Source organism: Muntiacus reevesi, chromosome 10, assembly GCF_963930625.1.
Source record: "Muntiacus reevesi chromosome 10, mMunRee1.1, whole genome shotgun sequence".
NCBI classification, from domain to species: Eukaryota; Metazoa; Chordata; class Mammalia; order Artiodactyla; family Cervidae; genus Muntiacus; species Muntiacus reevesi.
In genome coordinates this window covers 15,887,386-15,912,014 of record NC_089258.1, presented here as the reverse complement: position 1 = coordinate 15,912,014, position 24,629 = coordinate 15,887,386, and the positions used below count along the sequence as shown (strand labels likewise).

The following is a 24,629-nucleotide window of genomic DNA, read 5'->3' as shown; positions in this document are numbered from 1 at the left end:
ATGGATCCCGACTGATGTTTTATAAAATGTGCATTTCATAGAATTATTTAAGAATGAATCCTTAATAGACCATCCTTGTAGGTATGTTAGCAGAGTGTTAGGATTGTCTAATACCATTTTAGGGCATTACTACATTTTAAGAAATAAAATAATGTCAAGGAACATAATTTTGCCAGATAAAATATAATAGAATATTAATAGCCAGGAATTTGACTTGTGAAAAATCCTCACATGATTACTAGACTGTTAAAAGATGAGGGAAACAAGACTCCACCAACCCATTGGAAGCTGTTATGTGCAAAATAATGTGCTAGTTACAAAGTCCTCTGGGAAGTGAATGTGAGTCCTGACGTTTTTTTATTGATATATTTCATTCCTAGAGTCCATTTGTTGCAGGTTTTTCTTATGTTTCCAAAGGAAATAAGTAAGCCATCTCAAATTCAGGTCTTACCTCCAATAAAGTAAAAAATGTGAAAGATACCATATGACTGGCTGATAATTAAAACTGGACAAAAAAAAAAAAAACTGGACAAATATTTTCTCTCATTGGAGACTGAAAGTATTGTGCTTAAAATTTGTGATTCTCCTTTTAAAAAAAGGGTAAAAATGAACTTATTTACAAAGCAGAAGTCAAATCACAGATGTAGAAAACAAACATGGTTACTAGGGGATAAGGGGCAGGGGAGGGATAAACTGGGACATTGCGGTTGACGTCTACATACTACTATATATAAAATAGATAACAAGAACCTACTGTAGAGCATAGGGAACTCTACTCAATATTCTATAATGGGCTATATGCAAAAAGATCTTTAAAAACAGTAGACATGTGTATGTTATAACTAATTCACTTTGCTGTACATCTGAAATTAACGCAGCATTGTAAATTAACTGAACTCCAATAATTTTTTAAAAAAAATAAGTGAATCAAGCACTTGTGTGTTTTTAAGAAAGAAACATTATTTTCTTCATTTTTCTAATAAAAATTTAAAAATAGAATTTGTGGTTCTCAAGCTAATGAACACCTAAGAATTAACTTGGCAAATCTACATGCGGAATGTATAATTCTTTGGTTCAGAGACAATGACATTACAAAAGAACAAAACTTCCCAAGCATTTCCCCACTTAGAGTAATGGTGGATCTCAAGGGAGCACAACAGATAATATTCTTTTTATGCTGCCAATTTGCTAGTGGTTTCATATTCACTAAGGAAGATTTGTCAATGGGTCCTAAAGAAAAGATGTGAGGCCTCTGTGAGGACTTTGTGTCAAGTCTCTGGGGGTTATCTGGGTAAGGTTTCAGTGAGAAGTCTCTTTAGGGCATGAGAGAGTGCCTGCATTCTGTCTCTAAATGAACTCTCTGTGAGGTTTCCATGTGAAGGCTCTGGTGAGGCCACATGAGGTCTCTGGGTGAAGTCTCTGTATGAGGTCCCTTTGGAAAGTATCTCTGGGAAGTGTGTTAAATCTGTGCTAGGTTTCTGTCTGAGGGCCTGTGAGGCAACATGAGGTCCCTGTGTGAGGCCTCAGTACGGGATCTCTGTGGAAGGCATCTGTGCAGGAAGTCTCTCTTGAGAGGGGTCTCTGTAAAGTCTTTGTGTATTGTCTCTGTTGCTCTCATTTCTGGTCTTGCTTGCTGTACCTTATGGAAGACTGAGCAGTGAAGGAAGGGCAAACGGACTTGCTTCTTTCTGTTTTCTTGCTGTTCCATCAGCATCACCTGTCTCCTCCCAGCAGGAGCCACAGGGGTCCGTGTTCAGGTTCCCCACATTCCCAGAGCTCCCTTCTGGGTGCCCTGGAGAGGATTCAGTAACAGCCAGGCTCAGGTTCCAGCCCTGAGTCCCGACTCCTCCCACAAGTCCAGCTTCCATTCTCACTGCTCGGCCCATTCTCGAGACTGCCTTGGAAATTAGACCCCAGAGGCAGGAACTGGCTCCAGGGAGAAAGCAGGGTTGTGAGCAGTCCTGTGTCCACTCTGCCTTACCACCCCAGGGCTCAGTTCCACATGTTGAGAAGTCTGACAGGTGTGGGGGATGGGGTCCATTTCTGCTGCCATCTGGATCAGGGGCATGTGCTGGAGCAAAACTCTCCACAGTGGGAAAGACACCCCCGGGAGCTCTGTCCACCGTGTACCCTGCACATGGCAGAATGCACCTAATCACTCTAGGGAAATTCTTCCTCATTTCCCTGCTTTCCCACATGAATGGGGGCCAGGGGACAAGAAACGCTGTGCTAGAAGCAGAGCAGTGGAACACTCCTGGACTGCACCCTGCCCCCCATTTTGGACAGGTCACTCCCCTCATGGCTCAGACGGTAAAGAATTAGCCTGCAATGTGGGAAACCTGGGTTCAGTCCCTGGGTTGGGAAGATCGCCTGGAGGAGGGCATGACAACCCACTCCAGTATTCTTGCCTGGAGAATCCCCATGGACAGAGGAGCCTGGCGTGCTACAGTTCAGGGGGTCACAAAGAGTCAGACATGACCAAGTGACTAGGTACAGCACTCCCACCCACCACCATCCTGTGACAAATCCTGTCTTATTGCTTCTTCTCTTGCCAGACTCTGAGGTGATCATGGACTAAGAGCCAGGCAAGTAATTATGTGATTACTACATAATCACAAGCAAGTCCCTTGGACTTTTTAGTCTCCACTTCTCCCCTGGAGCAGTCCTTGGCCATGTGTTAATGTGAACCAGACTAGGAGTCACATTCTGTGTTCCCTAGACCTGGCGTTTATACTTATTGTCAAATCATCCTTTTGAGAATTCGAGAAGTGATGTATAAGCTTGTTAAATATAGTGTTAACCTTCCCTGATTTGCTTTACTTCTACAAGTTTGACCTTCTGTTTTGACCTTAGGGTGCTTTCTGTAGGTCTGTGATCTTAGAGTTGGAATAGGGTAGAGACCCTGGGGTGGGGCCATGATGAGCTGCTGGACTCTTAACTTTTCCTCCCTTCTAGGCCTTTAGATGGCTGTATGTCAGGAGGCTTCTCTTTCACTGCGCAGTTATGGGCACCTCATACCACTTTGCCTTCTTCCCTGGATACAAACCTTTTATCTTCATCTATATCTTACATTAGATTCACAGTGTATGACCATCAGATAGTTAGTACACGTAGTCACAGCCCTGTTCTATTCATCTAAAACTTCTTCTCTGGGGTTAACATAGAGGGAAAGGTAGGTGACCATGAGCATAGCTATTCATTTATATGGGACAGGGGTCAACAGCCCTCAGCAGCCTCCCTAATCCTCCCCCACCTACACACACAGAACTGGAAATGCTATCCTTGCTCTGCTCTAAAGTGTAGGAAAAGGAGAGGGGGTGGAGAGTGATGTTGTACTCTTTATTAACGCTATTAACTCAAAGGGGTTCATAGGGCGTATGTCTATCCCAGCCTTCATCATAGAGAGAAGGAGCTCTCAAGGGTAGGTATTGTATATCGCCTAACAAGAGATCCAGGGGCAGATTTCTCTTGCTTCTAAACTCAGAGTCCAGTACCCTAATTCCCTCCAAACTTCCATCCACTTGCTTCTGACATTTCCTGGAGCCTCAGTTGGAATGTCTAGCTCTATCATGCCTCTGTAAACCTATCTGCTATAGCTGAATAAAGTTCAAAGTAGAGTAGAAGCAGGAGAAAGACTGGTTGAACCAAATCCTTTGTGTGGGCTTCATAGCTTTTCCCCACCTCATAGTTTCTGTTTGTGTGATGACAGTGTTATAATATGCCATGAAGAGACTCGAGACAAGGAGCAAGCTTACAGTGCTACTCTCCTCCCTTCCTCTATGCCCCTCCATGCCCCTGCCTTCTAGAAAACAAAGTGCACAGCATAGACAGCAGTCATTGCACTATACTCTTATGAGAAAAAAACATATGTATTGGGGAACATTAAATATCTTGGATACACTGAGAAAAACTTTCTTTACATGGACTGAATTTTTTCTGGGAGACATGTTTTTCTACTAAGGGAAAGGCTAGAGAATTACTTTACAGTTGAGCAGGCAAGACACCTCTCCAGAGATGACAGTGCCTTGGACAGTGTTGATGGTGGACTAGGGCACCTGGAAGCCTTGGTCCATACTGGCAGGGACAGAACAGAGTCAGAGTTTTCTTGGGGGATGAGGTTGGGAGGCACCTTGGGCTCAGCTGATCATCATTGAATCTTACACTTTTTGAGCTCTGTTGATGTTTGACTTCCCTTTCTCTGATAGAACAACTCTGGCCCTTGGAGGTGGCTTGATGACTACAGGCTGTATAACCCATATTTTTCCCTTGCTGTGGGTAAGAAGGAAGCCTGTGGTAGCAGAAATGCCCACATAACGGGGCTTGGAGTTCCTGTTTGGGTTCTTTTAACTTTGTGGCATGAGGTCCATGGTGAATTGCCATTTTTTCTTCTAGGATGTGTCCAACAGTTGTCATAAGTGCCTGAGTCTCAGCATTCTCATTGTTCAAGATTGATCTGCTTTTGACTGGTCCTTCGCTCTGGGCAGTGGCCAATATGGGCTTGCAGTTTTGCTGGGCATCACCACCTTTAACTTTTCTACTGGGGACAATCCACTTTAAAAGTAGCCTTATCCTTTTTCTGAAGAGGCTTTCTTGAGGACCCTGTTTCTTCTCTGGTGTGACCTGAAGACATTTGGTTCCAAAAGACTGTATTTTTCCCCAGACCTGGGCAGGGTGTCTCATACTTCCAGCTTGAGAAGTCCCTAATTCTTTGAAGCTTTCCTTATGCTCTCCTGGTTTATGTCTCCTACAGTCCTCTCTTTTGTAAGAAGGGGCTATCATCTTGCTCTGGCTCTTCCATGAATCCTGAAGTTTTGGAGTTTTGGGCTCCTGCTGCCTTAGGCTTCTCCTTTGGGCTGCCTTAAAGCCATGTAGTGTCTGGGAAGCTAATCTGTCTCTGGTGGGGAATCTCTGGGGATGGCAGTGAGGCACTGGAGAAGTCAAGTTGTCTGCACCAAGGCATGTGTGTTTGGGACAGTGTTGAACCTGGATGTTTGACTGTGCCTTTACTTTGGACTTAAAATTACTAGCAATGTCTATGTTAAGGCATGGCTCACCTGGACGTTGGAAAACAGACATTCTAGTGAGTGGGGAATGTTTACTGGCCCCTGGGGCCTCTAAATTCCTCGTATGTACACTTGTGGTTTGGGGTTTTGTTAACACTTTGGTTCCCAATGTAACTCTAGACTGTTGATGAAAAGCAGGAGACTCCTTGGCCTCTGTGGCTTCCCTGGCCTCTTTACTTCTTAAAGGTTGGGATCCTAAGTTCACCTCCATCATTTTTACCCTTTGGCAGGGATCTTGTGAGGCCTGACCACCACTCTCCTCTCTTGGCTCATTCCTGGCCGTTGTACAGCCTGGATGTGACTCTAGGCTGTCCCTCTTGGTCCATTTCACAGTCTCATTCTTCCAGGTTCTTCCCACAATGCTGAGTTTGAAGGACTGAGAAGGACTGTCCTCCAGTCCAGTCAGAGAAGCCTCTGAGGGTCCAAGGTAGTCATCACATGGGATGCTTTCCAACACCCTCTGGTTTTCCTTATACACAGGTGAGGGGGTAAGGAGAGGCCTTATCAAGGTGGGAACTGACTCTTCTTTTATTGCCTTCTCTCCTGAATGGGCCTGAGGAGGTTTTCCGAGGAACTCAGCAAATTTTACTGTTGAGTGGGACTCAGATACACAGGTGGCTGAGGGTGGGGAGACAAACTGCATGGGGGAGGGTGGAGGCTTTTTCAATTTAAAGAGATTTATGGGCTTGAGGACCTTGAGAGGTAGGCCCCATCTATGCTTTACCCAAAACCTTGTAATATGTGTTTCCAGTTCCTCTTGAGTGTCTGGATCGAGTAAGGAAACCCCGTAACAGGTGTTCACACAGGGTTCCCGACCCTTCAAGATGCCTAGATTGCTGGTTTCTGCGTGAGTATCAGACTTGGAAGAAGGATGCTTGACATCAAGGCTAGACTGATGTACATTCACAGGAACAAAGCCCTTGCTGTTCTGCCCCAACTTTCTGCCCAAATGGCCTTTCAGAATGTTGTCTAGATTCTTATGTAAGCTCCTTAGTAAGTCAATTCCTGAGTCACTCCTCAAGAGCCTTAGGTCATTTTCTGACTCCTCAGAGCTCACCTCCTGAAACTTCACTACAGAGCTTTCTGAGTTCCTAGACAGATCTTTTGGAACCTTCCCCAGAATATGCCCTAGACCCTTGCCCACATTCTGGCTTAGCTGGAACCTCACCTTCTGTGCATCCTTGCTGCTTTCGCCTGTAAACGAAGATGGTTGTGAGGGTCTATCCTTGCCCTTTGCCTGACATGTGCCTGGTAATTCTCCCTGAAGCTGCCTTATATCTAAAGACTCTTGGATCCTTTGGGGCAGCTCCCATCGATGTTGGATGAGCCAATTTTGGAGATGTTGTTCCAGCTGCTTCCTGAGCTCTGGACTGATCGGAAAATTCTCAGGAAGGATGGAGACCACCCAGCTGTCTTCAGGAAGGTTGGAAGGAAAGGCATTAAAGACTTCCTGAGATTGTTTGACTACAGAAGATAAAGTCTTCCCATTTTCTAGTTGCTTCTGCAACAAAGACCATTCTGAATGTTGAATCTCTGTTTGGGTAAGAGACTGTGGCTTATTCTGGGCTGTAGGGCAAGACAGTTCAGAGGTCCTAATCTGGGCTGAAGAAGAAGATGGTAGAATTGGGAGAGAGGAGTTTAGATGTGCCTGGGTTTGGGTCCGAGCCAGAGGTGGGGGCTGGAATTGAGGTATTGTAGGAATAAAGGGTTGAGGCTGGAACTCTAGACGGGACAAGGGCTGGAACTGGGGAAGCAGTGGAGATATTTTAGCTTGCATCTGAACTGGGCAGGCATGAGAAATTCCATTGAATAAGAAAGGAGACTGTGGTACAGAAGAGGTCTCAGGGATCGAAACAGTAGCCACCAAGGATTCACTGTGCAGAGAAGGGAGACCCCAGAAAAGTTGGTTATATTTCTGCTGTAGATTGTTCCCCAGGACCTTGGGATATGAGAAGTGCTGAAGACAAGGCAGCTGCTCTGGTTTGTCTTTTGTGCTCCAGAAAGGCTGGGGGGTTGTGGTGTCCTGCTTAGCCTGCAGAGATTTCAACATATTCCCCAAAGAATTCAAGTGACAGTCTGGACTCATTTGTTTTAGAAGTGATTCATCTTTTTCTTTTTCCTTCCAAATCTTGATCTCAACTCTCTTTGTCACTTGTATATCTAGGAGCTCCTGTTCATGAGACTTGAGCAGAGAAGGGCTACTAGCCTCTACTTGTCTGTCTGGGGGGCCTATCCAGAATGAGGCCTCTGCTGGATTGGGGGAAAGGTGCTTTTTCTGGGACTTGTACTCTGATGAGGTTGAGAGATCCAAGGCTTTTGCAGCTGCCTGCCACCAGGACAAGGCTGAAACAGGGCCATGTGAGTGACCAAGGCCTGAGAGAGCTGGGGTAAGAGAAGCTGACCAAGGAGGATGTGGAAACAAGCTCTGCGGGACAGTGCCCGGAGGCAGTGCCATCGAGGAGTCACGCTGAGTCAGAATGGAGTCTAGCAGGGGTGGGGTAGAGGAGGATGTCAGAGGACAGGCCTCTGAATCAGGCGGATGTGACGGGGGTGAGGAAAGAGCAACTGGTGGGGATGAAAGGAGGTCTGGGGAAACGAAAGGCTCGAGTGGCTGAGAGGTGCTCAGGGATGAGTGTGAACGAACAGGAGCTGAGGAAGTCGTCGGGTCTGGTGAAATGACGGGTACACGATGCTTGGTCAGAGGAGCCAGTAGGGACATGGCAGGAGCGGCATCTTCCACAGGTTCCCCACATGGCTGGCGGGCTCCAGCAGGCCCTGCTTTGCGTACCTCATCAAGGAGGTCTTGACAGGGGAAGTGACGAAAGCCGCTGTTGTCAGGGAGCCTCCCCAGGTGGCTGCAGGAGGCAGGAGACAGAAGCTGCAAGCAGGAGCAGATGGGCCCAGGAGGGCTGGGCAGGCCAAGGAGGGGTGGACACTTGCAGCCCAGGATCTCTCCTCTGCCCCTACACTGACGCCATCATGCTCCTGTTGTCCCTCACCCTAGGACTTTCACCACCCTTCCCGGGGCTGGGGTCACACTATTGGTTCCAGGAGGAAGGAGGACCCAGGAGGGAAGGGGGAAAGATTCATTACCTTTGAAGAAGTGAAACCAAGTGGTGAGTCCCCTCCAGTTCTTCCAGGCAATCTCTGCAAGCTGGAAATCAGGAGACTGTGTCATGGTGGTGAAGGCAGAGGCCTAAGAGTGCTTCAGGAGGCTAAGTGCAATGTCTTTTTAAAGGAAATCTTTGGGGAATTAAGCTCTAGAGCCCAAGCATCAGTGTCCAAGGCATATGTCCCTGACAGTGATGGCAAAGCTCACTTGACAAGGGTTTGTCCATTGCAAATTACTTCCACATTCATTACTCCCTATGGCCCTTACAACTGCCCTATAGGAGAAAGGTCAGCATCATCTCACAGAAGAATCTGATCAAAGTTAAACAACTTGTCCATAGTTAGACTTGGAGGTCCCACCTCCCAACACGGGCACAATTGTTCCACCACGATCCACATACCCCATTTTCAGGTTCTTCATGGCTTCATTCTAAGCGCACATTTCTGGGAAGTATCTGGACTCTGATCTCCTTCCCAGGATCCTCCCTAAGGCTCTGTTTCCTGAAGAATAGGCTCTGCCACTGACATCCTCAGAGACCGTGGAGCTGGGCTCTCAGGGACAGGAGAGAGGGAAGCTAACTCTCGGGGCATGCAAGACTGAATGGCAGAGGCTTACCTTTCAAAGATCCACTTTTCTTCTTCCTCTGGCTCCTCCTCTTCACCTCCACTTGATGCTGAGAGATAAGAAAAAAAAGGAGAGACTATTACCCAACTCCCTCCTCTCTCCAGGTGAGCTACAGATGCTTAGTGTTCATGAACAGTATGACTTTCTACATTTAATTAATGGACCTCTGTGGTTTTTTTTCCTTGTTTACTTATTTTTAAAGTGGATAACAATATTTTCAGCTTTTTCTTTGAAGAGTGCAAAGAAGATTTTGTAAGTGATATTCACCATAAATTTCTTCCGTCATTGTTCCTCGGATCAAGAAACATACACATTTTCAGTTGTGTGAAACTAATTTCCCATGTGAGCTTTGTCAGATAGGATTCTGCCTCCCAAGTCCAGATCTCCTCTCTACCCTCTGCTCTGAGGCTCTCAGGGACTCAACATTGCGCTTATAAGGATCAGTCCCAACACAGGGGAAAGTCTCACTCAACACCTGCTGTGGGAAGGTGGCTAGTGAACCAGTGCTCAGGGATCAGTTTTCCTGCAGAGACTGAACTCTTAGTAATTCAGTCCGTGGCCATTAGTCACTGCATTTGGGACTTGCCCAGAGCTCTCCACTGAAGGAGTCTTTTGGGCCTAGAAAAGAGAACTACAGTCTCAAAGGCCTCTTGCTGAATCATCTAACTTCGGAAAAAACAAAGCATAATTTTAGTTCCATTCTGATGCTCCAGGCCAGTTGCATCTATCTGGGACTTATCACCCCCTGTCCGGAAACCTTCCACCCCCTACACCCGCCCAGAAGACTTATCACCCCCTGCCCAACTACAAGTGTCATCTCAACAAAAGAATACTCAAAATATCCCACTTGATCGACGTTTCCCTTATCGCTTCCACAAACCTCCCTATAAGTATGAAGACTCCCTGATCCCTTTCGGCGCTCAGCCTGGTCGTTAGGCCGACTGTCACCCCTCCTTGCCTGAATAAAGGTAACCTACTTCTGTTGAGGTCGTCTTTCCTTTTCTGCCTCGCCGGAACTATGCCTTACATCCACCATACCTGGACTCCCGGCCTGAGATCTTGGGCTATAAATCCTATAAATCTTTATGCCCACTCTAACCCTTGTCTGGCCTGGCTTGTCCCTAGAAGGATGATGTTCTATGATTTCTTGAGAGTTCCCATCTCAGTAATCTCTCTGAGTGATTTTAGAAAGTGGATAGAAGAATAAAAAAAAAAAAAAAAAAGATAATCTCTGTTGGGATTGAGGCAAAGGTTTCTTACCTTCCTGATGTTTCTATGTTTTCTAGATGGTGGGAAGTATGAATTACTCTGCAAGCATGGGAGTAACAGAAGGAAGAGCCCCAGTCCACAGAGGAATGCGAGAATGATATCAGTCAACCAGGAAGTCGGATCTGGTTGGATCACAGTAAGAGATCCAGAGCTGGATCTCAGCAAGGTAGCAATGATACTTTTCAAAGAAAAGAAATTCTCCATTTTCTGAATTGCACTGTTGCCCTCAGGCAGCAGCAGAGTACTGGGAGTTCACTTGAGCTCAGAACCCCAGACCTGCATCACAGAGCTATGGCCTTGTCACAAAGGAGTCCTGAGGGTGGGGGAGGGGCAGGAAGAGGAGTAGGCTGAATCATGGCTCCCTCTCATCGAGCCCCACAGAACCCTGCACCCTCCTGAGGCTTCTAGATCTCTCCTTCCAACTAGTCTCAACCACTGTCCGTAGCCAATTTTCTATTCATTCCTCGTGGAATACAGATATTACTGGGTTCCTTCATCCATTAGAGATCTGGAGCCAAGGCTCACCAGTTTTAGTACTCTTGAAAATCTGAAGTTGACCCTGAAAGTTTGGCTATCTGCCAGCAATTTTTACACTCAGAAATTCTTTTATCCTCAACTCTAACTTCCCCACATGTTTGTGTCTTATGTAAACCTAGAGACTTGTTTAGTTTTGTGAATTTTGAATAGCATATGTTTTATTCCATTTTCTATCAGAGAGACCAAGATGCAAACGTAAAACTATTTTTAAAAATTCATAAACATGAAAGAATTATAAGTAGTTATGTAATAAGGAAGAACAAATCTGACTCCGCATTAGATCTGTTTCTTTTTAATCTTTGTGCTTTGTTGCTTGTGTTTATTCATGCTGACTCTGCCCATTCCTGTGACTCCAGGCTGATCTCACCCATTCCCTGGACCCCAGAATGGCTCTGCATCCTTTGTAAATGGATGTAAACTGTGTTTAGTCATGCTGCTTTTGTACTTTTTGTAGAAGAATGTTGCCTATAGCCTGAAATATACAGGATAGCCTATTCTCATGGCCCTGACTTTTAAAAGCTCATTCATATGAAGATTAAAAAGTTGCAGAACAGAAAATAACATTTGCTTTGTTGGAAGTTTACAGGAATATCATGACATGACCGTGACTTGACCTACCTGGACAGCTGCTAGAACAAAGGATTTAACACCTGTAATTTGCAACGTCTAACCATCCCCCCTCACCTTGCCTTTACTTATTTTTTTTTTCCAATATTTTATTTATTTTTTTCCCATTTATTTTTTTTAGTTGGAGGCTAATTACTTTACAGTATTGGAGTGATTTTTGCCATACATTGACATGAATCAGCCATGGATTTACATGTGTCCCCCATCCTGATCCCCCCTCCCACCTCCCTCCCCATCCCATCCCTCTGGGTCTTCCCAGTACACCAGGCCCGAGCACTTGTTTCATGCATCCAACCTGGGCTGGTGATCTGTTTCACCCTTGATAGTATACTTGTTTCAATGCTGTTCTCTCTGAACATCCCACCCTCGCCTTCTCCCACAGAGACTAAGAGTCTGTTCTGTACATCTGTGTCTTTTTCTGTTTTGCATATAGAGTTATTGTTACCATCTTTTTAAATTCCATATATATGCATTAGTATACTGTATTGGTCTTTATCTTTCTGGCTTACTTCACTCCGTATAATGGGCTCCAGTTTCATCCATCTTATTAGAACTGATTCAAATGAATTCTTTTTAATGACTGAGTAATATTCCATGGTGTATATGTACCACAGCTTCCTTGTCCATTCGTCTGCTGATTCACCTTGCCTTTAAAAAGGTTTTCTAAAAGGCTTCTTGGGCATGAGCCACCTGTGTCCTTGCATGGCCCTGCTATAAACCTTTTTCTGCTCCAAACTCAATATTGCTTAAAATGGGCACACACATGCTTGCATCTGGTAACAGCTAAACCTTCAAATGATATTTTTTTAAGTATGAAGCATTTATAATCCTGGAGTTAGTAAAGCTTTAAACTGCACAGAGAGCTTTGGGACATACTACAAACACTTATACATACCCACACTCATCTTTCCTTAATCAATCCAGTACTTTCAAATCTAATAACCCATAATTTTCTACTTAAAACCTTTCACATGTTGTCTCAGCTCAACTTCTTGCTGCTGCTGTTTAGTACTGTTTAGTAGTCATGCCCAATTCTTTGCAACCCCCTGGACTGTGTAGCAAAACAGGCTTCTCTGTCCATGGGGTTTCCCAGCAAGACTACTAGAGTGTGTTGCTATTTCCTTGTCCACAACTTTTTAGTTTGCAACAATAAGACAATCCCTACTCTCTACATAAATTTTGGAACATGTTGTTTTAATCTATTAGGGCTGCTATAACAATATATCTTAGACTGGGTTGATTAAAAACAGTAGAAATTTATCACAGTTCTGGAGACTAGGAAGTTAAGGATCAAATTCCCACCTAGCACGGTCACCTTAGTGAGACCTCTCTTCCTGGTTCAAAGCCAGAGTCTTCTCTCTGTATTATACATGATGGGAGAAAGCTAGAGCTGTCTCTGGAGTCTCTTTTATAAGACACTAATCCCATTCATGAAAGTTCATAAGCACTTTCCAGTGCCCTCACTTCCCAGCTTTAGGAGTTAGGATTTCAACATTTAAATTTTTAGGGAACATGAACATTCAGACATGTGTGTTTGTACTATACCCAGAAGCCAGGAATGAGTTAGGGTGAGCTAAGGTAGTGACCTTAAATGGTAGTAGGGTGAAGAGTAGGACTAGGGGTCAAACCCTTGGGGCTGAGTCTGCTTTTGAGCAGCCTCTTCAGACAGGCCTAGAATGTTACGTACATATTCGGTTTTCTGAGTGTGCTTTGCCATTCCCCTCACCGTATCCTCCTGAAGCTTTAAGTCCAGCCTGAACTATATAGAGAAGGAGCTTTGAGCCTTACAATTCCCTTATGTTGCAATTCTCTAATCCTTAGTAATACAGGAACCAATGTGGGATTCACATGGTAGATTTGTCTTAATGCTCCATGGAGGTTTAAAATAATGTGTATTTCTCTATTTGTGGGTTATAATGTTTCCATATAGCTTTAGTGGGAACGTGGGCCTGTGGGTTTATTTAGCTATATTGCCGTGAATGTATACTTCAATTGTTGCTCCTATAGTCAACAGTCTTTCCCTTCTTTATAATATTCTTATCATGAATTCAAAAATTTGCATTCACGTTTGCTCTCTAAGTTTTCTCTATTACTTTATTTTCAATGTTATTTTATTTCTTTTGAAATTTAAAAATCGTATGACAATTTTTATCTTGATTTATTTAATTATTGTTCTATTGTGATCTATTTCTGTCATCTTATTTTATGCTTTATTTTCTATATTTCCCTTTTTGCTTATTTTCTCCCTTCTTTGGCAACTTTCATTTTATAGATCAAGGGTACTTACTTTGTTTGAAATTTTGGAACTTTTAATACTGAAATGGCTTCATATCATGTAATTTAGTTGCTTAGTTTTGTCCGACTTTGGGAGCCCATGGACTGCCGCATGCCAGGCTTCCCTGTTCTTCACTATTTCCCAGAGTTTGCTCAGACTCATGTCCATTGAGTCGATGATGCCATCCAACCATCTCATCCTCTAATACCCTCTTCTCCTCCTGCCTTCATCATTGGTCTTTTCCAATGAGTCAGCTCGTTGCATCAGGTGGCCAAAGTATTGGACCTTTAGCTTCAGTATCAGTCCTCCCAATGAATACCTAGGATTGATTTTCATTAGGATTCACTGATTTGATCTCCTTGCTGTCCAAGGGACTCTCAAGAGTCTTCTCCAGCACTACAGTTTAAAAGCATCAATTCTTTGGTTGCTTAGCCTTCTTTACAGTTCAACTCTCACATCTGTACATGACTACTGGAAAAACTATAGCTTTGACTATATTATACCAAAAAATTAAAATGTAATTGACAAATTGATGGAGGCTCACTGTGGAAAAATTTGAGAGTTAAAAATGCCAGGGCAAACCAGTCTTAATGGAGACCCCATAGCTTTTGTGTTTTACCCCTAAGAGGCCAACTGGGTTCTCACAGTGAATATCTGAGAAAAGGCTCCTTATGCTTCTGGGAAGAAGAGGCAGGAAAGGGGTAACTTTGCAATGCATACAAAGCACTATATTTTCAATAAGATGCTTTATCAAGAGAAACTATTCTGCAAAACCTTAACTGACTGGGCTTAATTGAACAGGGTAAGAAAAGTACCCAACTCCAGCTCCAACTAGCCTTCAACATGGGAGAAGGAAAATATCCAACTTCAGGCTCTCTAAAGAGAGACCTAATGAAAAAACTGAGAAGCATTTGTGAAGGTCATAGCCCATGGTCACAGGATCACTAAAGGATTGAGACTTAAGCATAAGCCTATAGACTATTTCTCCCTTCACCCTCATAATTTACTGCCACATGAATAAGGCAGGGCCTTACTGAGGGCCAAACTGAAAAAACTGTATGTCTCAAATCTCATTTCAGAAGTCTCTAGGAAAACCTAAAGGTAGTGACGACAAAAACAAGGGCACCAGAGGAAATTTTAGCCCCTGACATCTACAGCTACAGCAAACACTAAACTCAGCCTAACTCCTAGCCATATAACTGAAACCTCACTCTAACAACCTGTTTCATTTTTGGGAAAAAAAATTATACACATACTAAAAGAAAACACACAGTGTGAAGAGACAGAGGAAGAATCAGAATCAGGCTCATTTGTAGCAGAGATGTTGAAATTATCAGACCAAGAATTTAAAGCAACTGCAATATATATGCTAAGCAATCTAATGTGAAAAGTGAAAAACATACATGAATGTATGAAAATGTTTAACATAAGAAAAGAGAAGATGTAAAATACCACATATTGTATGATTCCATTTTTATGAAAAGTCCAAAAAAAGGTGGTGATTAACAGCAAATCAGCAAGATAAATCTATTTAAAATGACGGAAATGTTCTGAAATTGGATCATGCTAATAATTACGAAAGTGAAAGTGAAGTGGCTTAGTCGTGAAAGTGACTGACTTCTTAGTCGTGTCTTACTCTTCACAACCCCATGGACTGTAGCCCATCCAGCTCCTCCATCCATGGAATTTTCTAGGCAAGAGAACTGGAGTGGGTTGCCATTTTCTTCTCCAGGGGGTCTTCCCAACCCAGGGATCGAACCTGGGTCTCCCGCATTGTGGGCAGACACTTTACCGTCTGAGCCACCATAATTATACATATTTATAAATTTACTTCTAAAAATCATTATGCTGTAGACTTTAAATAGGTTAGTTTTATGTTATGTAACCTATACCTCAATAAATATGTTTGAAAAAATCTCCAGAGATTCTGAGATTCTGGTTCACTCTGAAAGCATTAGTAACTCAGTCATCTCTGATTGTTTGAGACCCCATGAATTGCAGCCCACTACTCTCCTCTGTCCATGGAATTCTTAGGCAAGAATACTGGAATAGATTGCCATGCCCTCTTCCAAGGGATCTTCCTAACTCAAGGATTGAACCCAGGTCTCCTGTATTTCAGGCAGATTCTTTACCATCTCAGCCATCAGGAAAGCCTCTGATCACTCTGGTCAGCCATAATTTTGAATTTCCTCAGATGAATCCAAAGTTCAGTCAGTATTAAAAATCACTGCTTTAAACCTGGGTTAGCCCATCTGTTTAAATTTTCAAAAATAATAAATAGATTATCATTCTAAGCATCACAACAAATCTTGCCTTCCCTGATGGCCCACATGGTAAAGAATCTACCAGTAATGCAGGAGACCCAGGTTTGACCCCTAGGTCGGGAACTCTTATCAAACTGAATGTTAATTAAAGAATTTCTTCATGAACTCCTCTTTACATAAATTGGGTTTTATTCTTCCAAAGTGTATGTCATCCTCAAGTTTATGTCTACCTACCATTTACAGCATATGTAACTGGCCTGTCTCTACCAGGGCAACTTATTTAATTTTGATTACTGTGAGATTAATGCTAACAAGACAGTGCTGTCAGCAGCTTCTCTAGTGATGATGAGGGTCTCATCCATCTCTCTTCTTGGAGAAGGTCATTTGACTGATTTCAATAATTTAGTGATCTAATAACACTTGTGAGAAGGCTGAGAGAAAACCATAATGTCAAAATTGAAAGCAGATCTTTTTATTTCAATCCCCTTTTAAAAAAATTAGTTTTCTCCCATTTTAAACTAAGAATTTCATTTTACTCTGTTTTTTTCCTCAACATCTAAAATAATTTATCAAGCCACTCTTTCAGGAATAAAATTCAGATTCCACACTTCCTACCTTCTTGCCCTAATTCCTCATGCAATATACTGTTTTGTTTACAACTTTGTTTTCAAAGGGGATGGCAGCAAAATTGCAGACTCAAAAGCTCTAAGCTCTCATTGTCTCATAGAAACTTTTTTTTTTTAAAGCAGAAACTGAAACAACTTTGTCAGAGCTCTGGAAAACAGTGAAAGATTTATAACAACAAAGAAAATGCCCAGTTAAGAAAAATCATTTTCAAAATGTAAGGAAAACTAGGTGGCATTTTTACTCACCCTTGGGCCAATACCTTGCAACACAGTGGCAGTTCCTGTCTCTACATGGTAGCATCACAGTTCCCAGTTATTCCCTGTCAACCACTGGAAGCTGAATTTGTTGCATATTATTGTGTACATCTATTCTAACCTATCTAGGGGATATCTGAGTGGCTGATACAAGATGCTCATCTCTTTTTTTGCCTAACTCAGAACTCAGGTACAAAAATGATAGGCACTGCTTATACAGACCCATAGTGACTTGAGAAGAGCTTCCAGATGAAAACATACAAAAGACCATATGAGGAAGGAGGAGTTAGGGTGAGACATTTTGGGAAATGAGGACATTCAAAATCATTGGTTTATGCTGGAGAATTTAGAAACTATGCACAAGCCCAGGCAAGATTCACGCTCAGAAAAAACCTGAGAAGACTTCAGGCTCTCACTTTGGGCTGAAAGCTAGCCTAGGCTCAGAGCTAGCACAGATAAGTGTTGAAGGATAGCTCCAGAACAGAGCTAATACATGAAATTCAGAGGGGCCCTGCCATTCAAGTAAATCTGTCCAGACTTTAGCTGAACATGAGCTACTGTAAGAGAGACTTCGGTAATAAAAAACAAAAAGTAACAGCCTTTAAAAAGTACTTTTGAAAATTCTCAAAACAAAACAGACTACTACAGTCTTCAAAAATTAAAAAAAAACTTTGGGGAAAGGGTGAATTCGATTTCCATAGTTGCCTCAAAGCCCAACTTTCAACAAAAGAATCACAGGCATCCAAATTAACAGAAAAACATGGCCCTTCAAAGGAACAGAATAACTGACAGAAATCATCTCTGAGGAAGTGCAAACATTAGATTTACAGAAGAAATATTTTAAAACAATTGCTTTACATGTATTCGAAAGACTAAAGGACAACAAGGAAAAAGAATTAATACAAATCAAAAAATTATATGGAAATGAGAATACCAACAAAAAATAGAAATTATTTTTTAAAAAGAACCAAACAAATTCTGGAGCTGAAAAGTACAAGAAATGAATTGAAAAATTCCCAAGAGGAATATACTAGCAGATTTAAGCAGGCAGAAGTTTAAAGAATCAGCCATCCTAAAGATAAGACAATTGGATATTAAGTGTTAGAAATAGAAAGGAAAAAATGAAGAAAGAGGAGGAGATAAAGATGATGGAGTAGGAGGACATGGAACTCAGCTTCCCTCAAGACATCACAATATATCTACATATGGAACTGTTCTCACTTAAGACTATCTGAAGACCAGCAGAAAGATTCCTTTATAACCGATTCAATGAGAAAGATCGCATGCAAATGGGTAGGAAGGGACTAGAAGTGATAAGGCTGGGACCTGTACCTTTGCTAGGAAGGAGAGGAGGAAGATAACATGGGCAGAGGTCCTCACTGGGGAGCGAGTGCTTCAAGTCACATTTTGGGTGCTCCCGTTCTAAGATCCAACATCAGGAAAACCAGTCTGCTTGGCTGGTTGGAGCGACTAACAGGAGGGCTGTGGGAAACCTGGACTCAGCTGAGGGAAGCATGTGCCTGCTTGTTTACTCCTGAAACCGGACAGAGAGAGGTGACTAGAACTGCACTGGTTACTGGCCAGTTCCCCTGACCACTCTGGAACACACCCAGCCTGAGGAAAACAACTAGACTAGTCCCACTCCCTTAACAACACAGCTCCACACCAGAGGAAGAGCTGCTGAAGCTGAGGAAAAAGCTCAGCTGTGAGAGGAAAAGGTGGCTCAGACCTGGAGCATCATCTGTACAATGCAGGCACGGCCATTACTTGTGCTTACATAGCGCATCAGAAGTGATCTGGGTCTCTGAATGCAGCTGAGCTACATTGTACAAAATAAGCTTCATTTTGTACCCTGAAGTGCAAAATGAAGCAGGACAAAGGCTAACAGAGTTTTGCCAAGAGAACACACTGGCTACAGCAAACACAAGAGTAACTCTAAACATGGACATCACCAGATGGCCAATACTGAACTAGATGGTCAATACTGATTGATTATGTTCTTTACAGCTGAAGATGAAGAAGTTATACACAGTCAGCAAAACCAAGACCAGGAGCTGACTGTGGCTCAGATCATCAGCTCCTTATTACAAAATTCAGACTTAAATTGAAGAAAGTAGGGAAAACCACTAGGTCGTTCAAGCATGACCAAAATCAAATCCCTTATAATTATACAATGGAAGTGACACATCGATTCAAATGATTAGATTTGATAGAGTGCCTGAAGAACTGTGGACAGAGGTTTGCAACATTTTACAGGAGGTGGTGACCAAAACCATCCCCAAGAAAAAGAAATGCAGCATGGCAAAATGGTTGTCTGAGGAGGCCTTACAAAATAGGTGTGGAAAGAGAAGCAAAAGGCAGAGGAGTAAGGGAAAGATATACCCACCTGAATGCAGAGTTCCAAAGAATAAAAAGGAGAGATAAAAAGGTCTTAAGTGAACATTGCAAAGGGATAGAGGAAACTAGTAGAATGGGAAAGACCAGAAATTTCTTCAAGAAAATTGAAGGTATCATGGGAATATTTCATGCAAAAAATGGGCATAATAAAGGACAGAAATGGTGAGGACCAAACAGAAGCAGAAGAGATTAAGAAGAGTCGGCAAGTATACACAGAAGAACTATACAAAAAAGGTCTTAATGATCCAGATAACCTTGATGGTGTGGTCACTCACCTGGAGCTAGACATCCTGGAGTGTGACGTCAAGTGGGCCTTAAGAAGCAGTGTTAAAAACAAAGCTAGTGGAGGTGATGGAATTCCAGCTGAGCTATTTAAATCCTAAAAGATGATATTATTAAAGTGTTGCACTCAACATGCCAGCAAATTTGGAAAACTCAGCAGTGGCCACAGGACTGGAAATGGTCAGTTTTCATTCTAATCCCAAACAAGGGCAATGCCAAAGAATGGTCAAGCTACTATACAGTTGTGCTCATTTCACATGCTAGCAAGATAATGCTCAAAATCCTTCAAGCTAGGCTTCAGCATTATGTGAACCAACAAGTTCCAGATGTATAAGCTGTGTTTAGAAAAGGCAGAGGAAACCAGAGATCAAATTGGCAACATTTTTGGATCATAGAAAAAGAAAGGAAATTCCAAGAAAACATCTACTTCTGCTTCATTGACTATGCTAAAGCATTTGATTGTGTGGATCACAACAAACTGTGGAAAATTCTTAAAGAAATGGGAATACCCGACCACCTTACCTACCTCCTGAGACACTTGTATGCAGGTCGAAAAGTAGCAGTTGGAACTGGCCATGGAACAATGGATTGATTCAAAATTGGAAAAGAAGTATGTTAAGGCTTTATATTGTCACCTTGCTTATTTAACTTTCATGCAGAGTGCATCATGCGAAATGCCAAACTGGATGAAGTACAGGTGAAATCAAGATTGCTGGAATCAAGATTTCTGGGAGAAATATTAACAACCTCAGATATGCAGATGAAACCACTCTAATGGCAGAAAGCAAAGAGGAACTAAAGAGCCTCTCGATGAGGGTGAAAGAGGAGAGTGAAAAAGTTGACTTAAAACTCAACATTAAAAAAAACTAAGATCATGGCATCTGGTCCCATCACTTCATGGCAAATGGTTAGGAAAAAAGTGGAAACAGTGACAGATTTTATTTTCTTGGGCTCCAAAGTCACTGCAGATGGTGACTGCAGCCATGAAATTAAAAGACACGTGCTCCTTGGAAGACAAGTTATGACCAACCTAGACAGCATATTAAAAAATGGAGACATCACTTTGCTGACAAAATTCTGTATGGTCAAAGCTATGTTAGTCATATGGATGTGAGAGTTGGACCATAAAGAAGGCTGAGTGCCAAAGAATTGATGCTTTTGAATTGTGATGCTGAAGAAGAGTCCCTTGTACAGCAAGAAGATCAAACCAGTCAATCCTAAAGGAAATCAATTCTGAATATTTGTTGGAAGGATTGATGCTGAAGCTGAAGCTCCAATACTTTGGCTACCTGATGGGAAATGCTGACTCCTTGGAAAACCCCGAGGTCCGGAAAGATTGAGGGCAAGAGGAGAAGGGGTCGGCCGAGGATAAGATTGTTAGATAATGTCACTGACTCAGTGGACATGAGCTTGAGAAACTCCAGGAGATGGTGAAGAACAGGGAAGCCTGGTGTGCTCTAGTCCATGGGGTTGCAAAGAGTTGGACATGGCTTAGCAACTGAATATCAACAACAGCAAGATTCTACAGGGACATACCAGATTTTTTGGATTTCTACATTATTTCTAGAAATGTACATTAGTAACATTTACCCATAAAATGTAACCTGTTTATCACTACTCATTTGACAATGTTTCCCATGTAATTTAACATACAAAGTAAGCCTAATTAGCTTAATATTTCTCTCTCTGAGAAAAAGAGCAGAACATCCCAAGGTTAGAGGTCAAAGAATTATTAGAATTCGGTATTGGAAAGTTTGTAAAAAATATCAAAAGTTTTGGAAATTACCTGGTGGCTCAGTGGCTAAGACTCCATGCTCCTAATGTAGGGGGCCTGGGTTTGATCCCTGGTCAGGGAGCTAGATCCCACATGCCACAACTAAGAGTTCACACATAGCAACTAAATGTCCTGTGTGCTACAACAAAGATCAAAGATCCCAAGAGCTGCAAATAAGACTCAGAGCAGCCAAATAAATTAATAAATATTTAAAAACAAACAGAAAAACTTCTTGGGAAAAAAAATGTCAAAAGGTTTCAAAACACTTGCTCAAATAGGTTACTATGGAACAATGATTATTCACTTAATGAAAGTGACAATAAAAGATTTTTAAAGAAAATACAGAAAGTCATAATAGATTGCCAGTTAAAGGCAGAGAAGCTTTACAATCTGCTATCAAAAGCAGATCAGTATTTTAAGAAATATTTATCCTTTTAACAGAAAACCAAAGCCAGATTTTATATCACTTTACCTTTAATATTAAAATTTACTTAATCAGTCATTATAATATGAGCCAATATTTATTGTGCATAAATTTTTTCCTTCAGTGTTTCTTTCACCTAAATTTCCTATAAGCCAGTTAAATAGAGCTCATTTCCATTTCTCACATCTTCTATTACTAAAAACACACCTCCTACTTTCCTTACATACTGAAATGCTTCCCATACCATTTTAGTAGTTTTTTTTAAACACATATTTTAATTCTTCACCTTAAAACCTGGTTTCTTTCAAAAACTTAGTAAGCAATTATGAACTGTCTTGTACTGCTTCAGTGTCTTTTACTTTTCAGTTATGAACTGTCTAGCATTAAATAGATTTAGCAAACATAAACATTACTTATAGTATCTAGAAAATATATGCTCTTTAAATAGAAATTTTCTTAATGTGGCACCAAACATATTTATTAATATTCATAAAGATCTTTAGTTTCTCTGTAAAAGGAAGTCAGTGTTCAGTAATTAATGTTCCAATATCTTATTTGGTAATGATCTGGATTTTTAATGGAGTCCCATCATTTAACTTCAACAAAACTCAACTTACCAAAATCTGGAGAGACTATTTTTAAAAGGTTATCCCCAAAATGTAATCATTCCTGAAGAGTTTATCTAACACATTTTATCTCATTTACCTTTCTTTTATTTACTTAAAAATTTCATCATACCAAGTTATTTTTCTTGCCAACAGACTTTGTAACAGGAATAATATCTTATTTGATTTCTAATAAACCTGGGTATAATAAAAGTATTATATTTAATGTTGACTTAAAAAATGCACAATGTGAGAGCTGTGAGGTCAGTTTTATTTGGGGCAAAATGAGGACTGCAGCCTGGGAGACAGCACCTCAAATAGTTCTGAGAAACTGCTCCAAAGAGGCCGAGGGGAAGGTCAGTATATATGTGATTCTGGTGATGGGGAAATACATGCAATCAAGCACATATTTTTCCAGATTTCTGCTAGTCATGAGAAACAATCATCACCATGAAGGATTTCAGTTCATCCCTAGACATAAGGAGATACAAGAATTGGACTCATAAAATCAGCTCCTGAATATATCTAAATATCTGAAGACCTGTCCTGACAGATTTTTCCCAAGCACAGAGTGCCTCACTTCTGCTCTCTTGCCCTGAACTCCTTTCAGGGAGTATTGAAAATCACCAGTTGCAACATCACATAGTTTAATCCCTGTAAAGGTAGATGGCAAGTGCCAATTTGTAGTTGACAATGTTGATAACTCTAAAAACATGTTTTAATAATTAAGCCAACAAAACAGTATCTTTAATACCAGATTTTAACACAGTACTAACTATTTCCCAGATTATGTGAACTCAAAACTCATGCTGACCAGTTTATTTTATATTTCTGAATATTTATAAAAGTACTTAATTTCCTATAAATCAATTAAATAGAGCTCTTTGACAAATTAACTTTGAGAATACCACACATCTACAATCAGTTCAGTTCAGTTCAGTTCAGTCGCTCATTAGTGTCCTACTCTTTGTGACCCCATGAATCGCAGCACACCAGGCCTCCCTGTCCATCATCAACTCCCAGAGTTTACTCAAACTCATGTCCATTGAGTCGGTGATGCCATCCAGCCATCTCATCCTCTGTCATCCCTGTCTCCTCCTGCCCCCAATCCCTCCCAGCATCAGGGTCTTTTCCAATGAGTCAACTCTTCGCATGAGGTGGCCAAAGTATTGGAGTTTCAGCTTCAGCATCAGTCCTTCCAATGAACTCCCAGGACTGATCTTCTTTAGGATGGACTGGTTGGATCCCCTTACAATACATGTATATAAAGACACAAACAGACACCCCATAGTTACCATTACAAAATTGCATCCATGAATTCATTACAATAATATAAACTGATGGGTTCATAAGTTACAAAAGGGGATGGATTCAAATTGGGTTTCTGGCAGATGAAACAAATCAAAGTTACTCATCCAGATGGCTACATCTTTTTACTAATACTTGTACAGAAGACACTTAAGATCTCTTTTTGTCCTTGACAAGTCAAGTTCCTAATTATCTATCCCTCTTTTTTTTACCTTTCTGAAATTTGTATTTTAAACATAAGAGTTTCTGGGGAAGAAACTCGTCTTCTGGAGAAAGATGAGTTAGAATATATGCATGTCAAATGCATAGGAGGAGAAAGGCAAGTCCCTCCTGCTAAGTCTTAGTTCTTTTAAGGCCAGAAACTTTTTTTCAACACTTACCAGCCTGTTAAGATAAATAGAGGAGGTTTTGGGAATGATAAAATGATTGATGGGCTTTTGATTGCTTCTGAAGACACCATTGTATCTACTACTGTGGGAAAGAATCCCTTAGAAGAAATGGAGTAGCCATCATAGTCAATAAAATAGTCCAAAATGCAGTACTATTCAGTCTCAAAAATGAGAAAATGATTTCTTTTTGTTTCCAAGGCAACCCATTCAATATCATGGTAATCTAAGTCTATGCCCCAAATAGTAATGCTGAGGAAGCTGAATTTAAATGATTCTATGAAGACCTACAAGACCTTCTGGAACTAACACCCAAAAAGATGTCCTTTTCATTATAGGGCACTGGAATGCAAAAGTAGGAAGTCAAGAAACACCTGGAGTAACAGACAAATTTGGCCTTGGAGTACAGAATGAAGCAAGGCAAAGGCTAATAGAGTTTGGCCAAGAGAACACACTAGTCATAGCAAACACCCTCTCCCAACAACACAAGAGAAGACTACACATGGACATCACCAGATGGTCAATACTGAAATCAGATTGATTGTATTCTTTGCAGCCAAAGATGGAGAAGCTCTATACAGTCAGCAAAAACAAGACTGGGAGCTGACTGTGGTTCAGATCATGAACTCCTTATTGGCAAATTCAGACTTCAATTGAAGAAAGTAGGGAAAATCACTAGACCATTCAGGTATGACCTAAATCATCCCTTATGACTATAACTAGAAGTGAGAAATAGATTTAAGGGACTAGATCTGACAGACAGAGTGCCTGATGAACTATGGATGGAGATTCATGACATTG

At 41.6% G+C, this 24,629-nt stretch overlaps 1 protein-coding gene across 1 annotated transcript; it reads right to left on the bottom strand.

Moving 5' to 3' along the window:
- Positions 1-520: 520 nt before the first annotated feature.
- On the bottom strand, positions 521-10,171 carry LOC136176816 (spermatogenesis-associated protein 31A6-like). The gene is made up of 4 exons (XM_065947452.1): positions 10,060-10,171; positions 8,791-8,848; positions 8,157-8,217; positions 521-7,918 (listed from the first exon to the last, which is right to left on the bottom strand). The coding sequence occupies exon 4, from the start codon at positions 7,780-7,782 to the stop codon at positions 3,982-3,984; it is 3,801 nt and encodes a 1,266-aa protein (XP_065803524.1). The 5' UTR covers positions 7,783-7,918; positions 8,157-8,217; positions 8,791-8,848; positions 10,060-10,171; the 3' UTR covers positions 521-3,981.
- Between the last annotated feature and the right edge of the window lie 14,458 nt (positions 10,172-24,629).

Excerpts from the sequence above, each read along its gene's own strand:
- LOC136176816 (XM_065947452.1), bottom strand. The coding sequence starts at position 7,782 with ATGTCCCTACTGGCTCCTCTGACCAAGCATCGTGTACCCGTCATTTCA.